We start from the raw sequence: 10,470 nt of genomic DNA on the forward strand, positions 1-10,470 counted from the left end.
CCACCACCGGAGACCGTCAGTCAGCCGCCGGAGACTGCCGGTCTCCATCCTTGACTTTTTTTTTTCCGGTAGGTCAACCGCCGTTGACTTTTTTTTTCCCTTAAAAAATATATTTTAATTAATGTTACTGTCCTTGCTGCTAAATTACTGTCTCCAACAGTAATTCAACTGCCGGAGACTAATTTAACTGTTAATTGACTTTTTTTCCTTTTCTTTTTCTGAAATTTTGTTTTACCTTAAAAAAAAATTTATTTTAATTAATATTACTGTCTTGGCTGCTAAATTACTGTCTCCAACAGTAATTTAACTATCTGAAACAGTAATATTACTGTCTGAGACAATAATTTTACTGTATTAATTAATTTTGTCGTCTTGACATGCAATTTTGCTGTCTTCGACCGTAATATTACTGTTTCCGACCGTAATATTACCGTCTTCGACCGTAATATTACCGTCTTCGACCGTAATATTACTGTCTCCGACCGTAATATTACTGTCTCATGCAATAATATTACTGTTTGGGACAGTAATATTAGTAATATTACTGTTTGGGACAGTAATATTAGTAATATTACTGTTTGGGACAGTAATATTAGTAATATTACTGTTTGGGACAGTAATATTAGTAATATTACTTTTTGGGAAAGTCATATTCATAATATTACTGTCCCAAACAGTAATATTACTGTCTGAAACAGTAATTTAGCAGTCAAGACAAGACAGTAATATTAACTAATTTTTTTTTAAGGAAAAAAAAGTCAACGCCAAAATTTAGCCGGGAAAAAAAAAATTCAAAAAAAATTATTTTCTGAAAAAAAAAATTATTTTTTCAAAAAATTATAAAATGAAGGTTAATGTGATATATTTGTTTAAATTCGGGGTCAATATGTAATATTGAGAAAGTTAGGGTTTAATTGATGGAATTGATAAAAATTATATTATGGAGGGTATTTTAGACTAAATACATGGGGATGAGTTTATTCGAAAGACTATTTTTTGTGTGGAACAATGTGCATTTAAGTCTCTTTTCATATCTCTCTTTCTCCATTTGCCCTTTAATTTTACAAATAAGTTCTTATTTATTTTGCAACTATATTCATATTATACATTCACACACACACACACACACATATATATATATGTGTGTGTCTTCTCATTCTCGAGCAATGTGGTTATCAATTTATTATAACCGGGAGGAATGTAAGAACTAAAATGATTATTAGTAGCACATGAAAAGGCACTCACATAGTAGGGATTGCTAGCCAATTTAAAAAGCAAACCCTCAGTATAGAACGTTCTAGCAATCTGTGCATCTAATTGATCCATTGCTTGCATATAAAAAAATTTACTTAAAAGAGAATTACCAAACTTTCTCTTTGCAAAATCAAAAATGTTATGTCTACTTGAAGTACCACACAAAGGACTCATAGTTGTAGTACTCCTAGCTAGGCAAAGATACTTTTTTTGGTAATGAACTAAGAGTTCTTTTTTCCGCCGCCGCCTCCAATTTTTTTCAGTTCAAGGAGACTCCCACTTTCCCCTTTTTTGCAACTAGTAACCCATTGACGAGAAATTTTAAGTAAATGAGCCTTAACTCTGGTGTAACTCCCATATTTTACATAGTTAAAAAAATTACACATCCATTTGCAATTGCCACTGCCTTCCCCTGGCTTGCCCAGTTTAGTCACATGTCTTCACATTGGATTGATTTCTTCATCCTTATCTTTTGTATTGATAACACTATTAGAATAAGAAGTCATAGCACAATTGAACTGAAATGAAAAAAGTAACAATCTGCATACACCATGTCACCAAGTAATCTCTAGTCAGTAGCTCACATTTCAAGAAAATAAATTAGCATGCCTAATCCCATTACTCCATTAATAGTCCATTAACTCGCTGGAAAAAATTGGAAGAAAAAACTGAAGCAGGCTAGGCAAGCTTCATTCTTCAATGAAATTGAATTGAAAGACCAAGTAAAATTGGAGAAGAAACTAATCAATCAGTCTCATTTTTCACGAGGCTAAAGGTTCATCAGTAATAGAGTCTGAAGTAGCGTGATCAGATAAGCATATGCTCGTGTTAGGGCTCATAAAGGACCGACGCAAGGTGATCGAAGGGAGGTGTGTCGGCCAATTTTTTTCGACCATGGGCCGGTCCTTGGGCACGTAGTAGTCACGAAATGCAGCAGCCGAGTAGGTGTAATCGGATCCGTACACTCGCCGAAAGTCCTGACCCCTCTCGTCCGTGTACCCGATGAATTAGGGGCACATCCTAATTCGGATTCACAAGTGTCTTCGGTTTTAATGCAGGGTCTTTGTGGAATAGTGATTACATGTTCATTTCGTTAAATAGGTTTTTACTTATGCAGCAGTAGTTTTTTACAGTTTGTAAGGGGACTAAGTTCCCAAATTTTCAAAATCTCCAGGCGTGGTATTTTGCTAACTCTTGTCTGTTCAAAGGGACTTAGTTTCCAATTTTCAATCGAAATTAAATGGATATTAGCTTATATCAGCTGTGCACAGTCTTCTAATTACAATTTATTGCGCATTTCATTGTTATGCAGTTCTGCATTATACATCAAACATATGCAAAACGTAATTAAATCACTGTATGCAATATGTACGTAATATTAAGTAACCATTAAATCACTGTACCTCAAAACATTTGCATAATCTAACTAAATTACTGAAGTTTAAACAATGTTTAGGCTAATACAAATATGAACATCTGCAAACATTACACGGGGAATCGAATTGGATACCAAATAACAAAATCATATCGAAGGAACATTACTGAAAGCGTTTGCCTATTTAGTTGAAAACACATACAAATAAGACTTACTAAGAAAAAAGATATACATAAAACAAAGCAACCAAATACAACTGCAACAACATAAGTAACAAACCAACCATACGATTTAGTTATGGCATTTTCATTTTTCAAATCATTCATTAGCGCCATTTCAGACTCCAAATCTGATATTTTCTTCAATAAGTCCGGAACTTCCAAAGGAACTTGGGCTTGCAAAGCATTTATTCATTTGATTAATCCCAGTATTATTTGTTTCGATCTGTCGCACATTTTGGGGATCACACCAATAGAAAGTTCCACGACCTTTGATCTGAAAATGTTATCAAATACATATTATTCAATCTGCGTAATGTTATTTATCTTGCACTTACATGTTTTTGAAATACATTTTAAATAAGATGCAGCATATTGTTTAGATGTTAACTGTTCATAAGTTTCGAATATTCCCCATCGAGATTACCTTTATACAGAAGGCATGGTGTTAAATTCAACACAAAGGCAAATACAAGTTAGCAACATTCATCAAATTCAATAAAGTTTGACTAAAACACCATGTGAACCTCATTTAAGATTCACAACATTTTTTAACTACACAGTACTTGCGAAAATACAGGGTATTATAAAATGGATTGTAATAGATTGATATTAATAAAAAGAAGATAAATTTACCCTTTGTGGGCAAGATAAAAACCGTCTCCCTCGGTTGTTTGGGGTCCAAGAAGTTTATAAACGAAGTTTGAAACCACACTCACAAATATCAGGTTGATTTGTGTCGAATCTATCGTGTTCATTGCTGCTCGATCCCCTTCTCGAACTACTACTAACAGTACTCATTCTACAAAAAATACCGAAGAATGGAACCAAACTATGATGTATTTGCGTTTTATAGAGATTCAATTTAGGACTACAGTAGAGAGGGGTAGGATATTGGGGATCTACAACTCGGTATTATGAAGAAAATAAAAATGGATAATTGTATATTATAATTGAAGGGCATTTGAGACATTGGCCAAGTATTAATAATTTAGACCGAAATATCAACAAAACAAAAGATCGTTTAATTGATCAAGGGATTAGCAGATTCGTGACAATACCTCAAACCAAAAGCCGTGTATGGTATTCCTAATACTCAATTTAGTCCCAATATTACATATCGCATACACACTTATCTATCCAAACTACCCAACCAAAAAGGCCCTAAAAGTATAAAGTTCCAATACTATCTCTGGAAAAAAATCGTGAAGATGTGAATGCAAAGGTAACTACTAAACAAAAAGAGTTTGAATTCTCCTTTCATTTGGCATATGGTTAGTGGATGGACGAATGGATTAATCTTAAACAACAAGATCTCTACAATTCTATTTGGAATTTCAAACCCTTAATTTCTTCAAAATCCCTACTTTCCACCATTAAAGTATTTTTTCTTGTTGTATTGAGGTTTTTGAAGTGAACCCATATGTAAAGGTGTTTTTGAACTTCGAACTCCTAATTTCTTCAAAATTCTCTATTTCCTTTTTGCTATGTGTTAACCTTTTCGAGGGAAAAAAAATTCAAAAGAATTGCTAAATGACCAATCTCAATAAAATTATATTGTTGTATAAAGTTTTTTTCCATCAAAACTGATTCCACTTGCTTGTGGTTTTTTTTATAAGTTTATTTTGAAAAACTAACAGAGAAAACTGATTTGCCATAAATAATTGTTGCCCTGATCCAAATGAGTGAAGCCATAAAAGAAATTCGAAATTTACATGGCTAAAAGATAGTTTGTAATGATGGCTATCTCCAATCATTATTCCAAGTTCTGTTCATTTGTTCATTCCCAGATTGTGTACCTTCAAATTTTTACTTCCTTTTGACAAGATTTTCAAATTTTATTGGTATTAACTTGATAATCATTCAACATAAAACATTAAAGGAAAAAGAGGTAAATTTTCATGTTTGACAATCAGTTGAAGCACAAGAAAAACGAGAGGAAATGAACGGGGAAGTATTTGTTGGACGTTTAAAAATATGAAGATTTTATGTTTTTTGGATACAACTGTAAGAATAAGTAAAATTGAGGTTAAATAAAATATAGTGATAAGGATGGGGTTGAAAGGCTCATTTTAGACATGCTCACGTGTCCTACGCGTGTTTTTTCCGTCCAAACTAACTCCAAATTCCGACGGCTGACTGAAATTGTCAAAAAATGGTTTGTTTGAGGACTAAAATCATGGACACAATTATATAAGGACTAAAATCAATTTCGGTGTAAAGTATTAGGACAAAAAGCATAATTATTCCACCGGCCTTGCTATGGTAAGAATTTCTTCCTTATATACAAAAGCAAAAGCAACTCCAATTGACCTCCCCTGGTTATGGTAAGAATTTCTTCCTCCCGAACATGCAGTTAAGTACAACCGACTCGTTTGATTTTACCCATTGAAAGTATTCTGAAATCGGAATTGTGATTCGCCATGGCGACGCACCCAGAACATTCCTCCCACACTTCCCCAAACAAACGCCTCAAAACCCTAGACCAATTCTCACCATCATTCCTTCCCGGAGGCAAATCCAAAATTCAAGAGGAAGTTGAGAATGAATCTGCCGATTGTTGCGGAATTTGTTTGTCGGAAGCTGGCAATGGCGGAATCATCAGAGGATACGTCGACAGCTGCGACCATTACTTCTGCTTCGTTTGCATCATGGAGTGGGCTAAGGTCGAATCAAAGTGTCCCTTTTGCAAGCGCCGTTTCTCCACCATCCGCCGCCCTCGTAAGCCGCCCGTATTCACCTCCGAGCGCCTCGTTCAGGTCCCGGTTCGCGATCAGGTTGTTTTGCTAGGGAAAATCTTCCTTTTCCCCCTTTCTGTTTTGTGCACATTTTGTCTTATTGATTTTATTCCTAATTGATTTTTCGGCTCATCCGTGCCATTGATTTGATTGTTTGACGACTTAACGAGCGCTGAAATTAACAATCTCGTATGAATTTGCTTGTATGTTTTTTCTAGCGTCTAGGAGAGAAAAAAAAAGTTCAGTATAGAAGTTCCTAGAAAATGCAATTCACAATCTCGTATGAATTTGCTTGTATGGTTTCTAACAGATAAAAAGGTGATAAATTTATTCTGAGCAACAGTTGCCTGAGTTCGTTCAATTTTATACTGCATGTTAATTGTTAAGTGAATTGAAGATTCAACAATCTCCTAGGTTTCTATTCTGTTGCTAGAACTATAACTTTACGAGCTAGCTTGGTTGTGAATCTATAAGGGATGAGAATGCTTAATGAGTTCTATGTATATTTTTATAGTAGTATGTGTAAGCAATGTCGTTGTAGCCGAACAAGTTAGTATTCATGAATTGTTTTTTTTTTTCATATAGAAGACATAAATTCCATAAATTCATTTTAGACTTTTATATCTCTTTATTCTGTTACGTCTTGTTGGCATGAACAAAAGGAAATATCTCAAATAAATAATATATATGCATTTCTGGTATATAGATCTAAACAAATACACACGTGATATTCAACCGATGCAAACAGTCATAATACCATTTTGAGCTAATAAGAATTGAAACATCAATCCAGAACAATTATTGTTCTAAGGGTCTATATGTATTTCACATACTAACTAGACAAAGAACATTTTGGCGTATTGAAGTCCTCCACCTCTTGGGAGGTGGGAGTTCGGTGGGTGGTATTCACCTCCTATGGTCTAGATACAATTATGCCTCTCTTTTGTACTGCAGAAAATCCGATTCTTCTTTTCACCATCAGACTGATGCTACCCTGAGTTAGCTACATTAATTAGGAAAAGAAGCAAGTATTAGGTTGTTAGATTTTAGCTTATTACCTGGCCTTGACTAATAGAGTTGGTTCAAATTCTCCTCCTGAGAAAAAAGAAAGAGAAGTCCCTCCTCTCCTAATTTCCGGTTTGTTAATATTTGAATAAAAAAAATAAAAAAATCAAAGGTGGTTCCTAATGAGAATTTTATGCTGTAGAGCTTTCATGGACAGAATACATTGGTAAAACTTAAATACTTTATTAATTTAAATAAGAAACTGTCAAGGCATATTATGCAGCGACGTAACCATATAATATTTAACTTTCTTATACCAGTAATAAAATGGGGACAGAAACAACTCATTTTTTCTTAATGTTTCTTCGGTCCATCCATTATGCAGGCTTATCATTATTCTGGAAACACAGCGAATGGTCCTTCAGATCCATATTCAGAAGTGAACTGCAGTATTTGTCACAATACATCACACGAAAACCTCTTACTCTTATGTGATCTTTGCGATGCTGCTTCTCATACATACTGTGTTGGCCTAGGTGCAACTATTCCTGAAGGTGATTGGTTTTGCCATGACTGCAAACTTTTGAGGGATTACTCGACAATTGAATCCGATACTGATTCTAGCATTCAAATTAGTACCGACACTCTGAACGAACCCGCATCAGCTAATGAACATGTTTCTGCATATGATATTGTGCGAGGATGTGGTTCTTCTATATCTCAGAGATTTAAAAAACATGCATCTTCATATCCATGCCATTTGCCAAGTACTAGTACGACCAGAAATCTCGACCGACCAATTTCGGCAAGCTTAAAAATTGTTACAAAAATTGCAGCACAGCCAAACGCCAGAACTTTACAGCATTGCCGCGATCTGCATGATCGAATACGTCTATTGCGTGAAAATTGGAATGGCCTTCGAAATGGTAACTTGCACTTTTCTAGTCCATGTGAAGGTAAAATTTCGAATAAAAAATCTGAAGACCAATGTAGCTCATCTGCTGTTACAAAAGACGTTGGGGCACGCGAGATACACAAAGCTTGGAAGATGATGGATAAAGCAAAGTCAACCAGACAGGGTCGTCAAAGGTCTACTATCACTAGTGTAAGAAAACTGGGCGACATTAAAAATGCTGAGGATTTGAGCTGTAGACATCTATTACCAGATAGTAGCCAACAAAATGGATCAAAGAATGTTGGAAGTAATGTACAAGGAAATAATTGCGATCATTCTACGGAAAATAATTACTACAAACAAGCATATTCGGTGTCTGGAAAACAAAAGTGGATAAGCCATTCAAGTGAGAAACTACCAGGTGAAAAATCAATTAAAGGGCCTGCTTTGTTGAGTTCGTCAGTCGTCTCAGAACCAGTTGTTTCGAATGTAGATCGTGTTAAAGGGGTCGAGCATACATCTTCTTCTCATAGCAAGGTAAATAATACCAAGGAGAAAAGTGAGTTGAAGAAAATTTGTGTTGACAGAAAGGAATATGATGATGCCAAGAGCGAGATTCAATCACTCGTAAAGCTCAACTTGAAATTTCAAACTAAAGAGGAGAAATTAGGTATGCTGATCTATACATTCTGCACTTATATTCATCTACAGATGCTTAATATTTACTAAAATACCCCACTTCTCTATTATCTAGTACTCTTAGCTCTGACTTGTTATTGTTTCCATTTACGGTTCCAAAAAATTCTATTTCCTGAAACTGAAAGAGAAACATAATTTTTAGGTTAATTAATTAAACACCTGAATTCCAAAGCCTTTTATTTTCTGTTGTTTACGTTATCTTTTATGAAATTTAATTTGGGAAGAAGTAATCATTAATCAATTCCATATCATATGCCCGTCTCTATCTGTAATCTTGATTTTTTCATACTCAAACTTATTTCTTGAGCAAGGCTTATGTCTGGCAGATTCTCTTTTACTCTCCTGAACTTACTGTTTATTAATTTTTTTTTTTTGAACATCAGTCGCTTAAGAATTAACTATTCAAGTAGAACACATATGACTTTGTTTTTCGGTCATTTATAATATGGTTGAAGAACATATAAGATGTTGTTTAAATTATTAGGGTAAATTGCACTACCTTCTCATGAGATTGTCTAATTACTTGTCTAACCGCACTTAAGGTATGATTTGTTTTAACGCTTAACCCCTTCAAATCGTAAAGCTTTTCCCTGAATTACACCGACCTCCTCTAATTTTATGTCTAATTACACAAGGATCCGCTCATGTTTGAAAAATAATACTCAAACCTCCTTATCGTTTCATTAGTAAACAACTCAACCTAAACTCAGTATAGAAGTATTCTCACCAAAATATGTATGTTGTAGGAGTGGTTCGATCTTCATAACCTAAACGATCGCCATCCTTTTCATCTTAATCCCATTTTTGAAAGAATAATCTAGTCATTTTTTTATGACATCATCAACTTGTTTGGGGTTTCGTTTTTCCTTCGAAAACTGATGGGATCTAGATGTAATTAGAGCTAACCTAGAGGGAGGGTAGTGTAACTTATCCAATGAAAGATATATCTAGGTGATAGGTAAAATTATCATTTATTTAGTTTGAGTTGAATTTTTAACCTAAATCGAATCTCAAAAATGGTTTGTGTAAATTTTCAAACTTGAGGGAGACTAACTATATTACACATTAGGTGATGATGGTGTAATTTACCCTGAATATTTAGAATTTAAATGAACGAATTTTTGGTATCTGGATTTGCCACGAGAGTCACAGGTATATGAAATTACATTAGCTTTATGGTCTATGATATAGTTGAAGATTGTTTGTGTGCACAATTCGATAATGTAGTTTTAACTGTTTGTATTCTCTCCAGGAATCGATGCATTTAAGGAAGTAGCAAGGCAAGCAACGCATTCTATATTAGCGGCGTGTGGTTTGGAACAACCAAAGCCAGGTTCTTGTTCAATCCCAGGTTTCCTATGCTCCCATCCCAATGAAAATCGGCAGCTCCATAAATCCAGCCTAATGCCTAATTCTTGCAGAGAGTGTTTCTACGTATTTGTGAAGGACATGGTTAATACTGTTGTTATGTTTCACAAGACAAGGAGTCGGGAAAAAACATGATTTTCACATTGAACTCTGTTTATGGATAATTTGTACGGTAGAATAGTTCATTGATCCTAATTGTATTATGCCCATCTTCTTATATAGAGAGAGAAATTGTGAAAAGTTACCCGCTAAATGTCATTATTCTTATGAAATATAATGTTATTTTCTTAAATAATGTGTATATCTCGCGGAGTCTCTGAACATTTTCGTAGTTTTTTGCAGATTAACATGAGATTGTGTTTACTGAATGTGCACGTTTTAATCATTTGCGTTTTCTGATCATTGAGGCACATCATTGTTATTCATTTTAGACTATATCTTTGCCAAACAATCTGCAGCTTCATTTACTTGTCGATAACAATAGTTTAAAGTGGCTTCTTCAAAGTCGAGCACTATCTTCCACAATTCGTCTATTCGTAGTATTCTGTTGCCAGGTATTTGGATCGTATCCGAATCTGATTTAAGTTTATATATTTTTATCTTGGAAGACAAATTGATTCATGGCCTTCCACAATAACCAAAATAAGTATGCTATTTGTTACTGAAATTATGGTTGATTATTAAATCTATGAATAAGAATCCAGATATTACAACCATTAGACTGATCCTTGAATGGAACTTTGTCCCATATATATTGTAGAGCCTTACTGTCTGTAAACAAATGGTCACATATTTCTGGTTCAAGGATACATAAGGAACATGTATTAATATTATTATGATCTAAGCATTTTCTTTGATATGAAAAAATAGTTAATAGGAAGACTGTTGCCACCAGAATTGTTTTTTGCTAGGTGCAGC

General features: G+C 34.4%; 1 protein-coding gene across 1 annotated transcript; it reads left to right on the top strand.

Moving 5' to 3' along the window:
* The first annotated feature begins 5,097 nt into the window (after positions 1–5,097).
* LOC105957195 (uncharacterized) lies at positions 5,098–9,920 on the top strand. The gene is made up of 3 exons (XM_012981119.2): positions 5,098–5,624; positions 6,976–8,155; positions 9,437–9,920. The coding sequence occupies exons 1-3, from the start codon at positions 5,271–5,273 to the stop codon at positions 9,685–9,687; spliced, it is 1,785 nt and encodes a 594-aa protein (XP_012836573.2). The 5' UTR covers positions 5,098–5,270; the 3' UTR covers positions 9,688–9,920.
* Positions 9,921–10,470: the final 550 nt, after the last annotated feature.

Source organism: Erythranthe guttata, chromosome 4, assembly GCF_056151865.1.
Source record: "Erythranthe guttata isolate IM_541 chromosome 4, IM_541, whole genome shotgun sequence".
NCBI classification, from domain to species: domain Eukaryota; kingdom Viridiplantae; phylum Streptophyta; class Magnoliopsida; order Lamiales; family Phrymaceae; genus Erythranthe; species Erythranthe guttata.

Bases quoted from the DNA above. Each gene is read 5' to 3' on its own strand.
- LOC105957195 (XM_012981119.2), top strand. From the start codon at position 5,271: ATGGCGACGCACCCAGAACATTCCTCCCACACTTCCCCAAACAAACGC. The intron at 5,625-6,975 runs GTTGTTTTGCTA...TCCATTATGCAG, and splicing joins AGGTCCCGGTTCGCGATCAG to GCTTATCATTATTCTGGAAA. The intron at 8,156-9,436 runs GTATGCTGATCT...TATTCTCTCCAG, and splicing joins AACTAAAGAGGAGAAATTAG to GAATCGATGCATTTAAGGAA.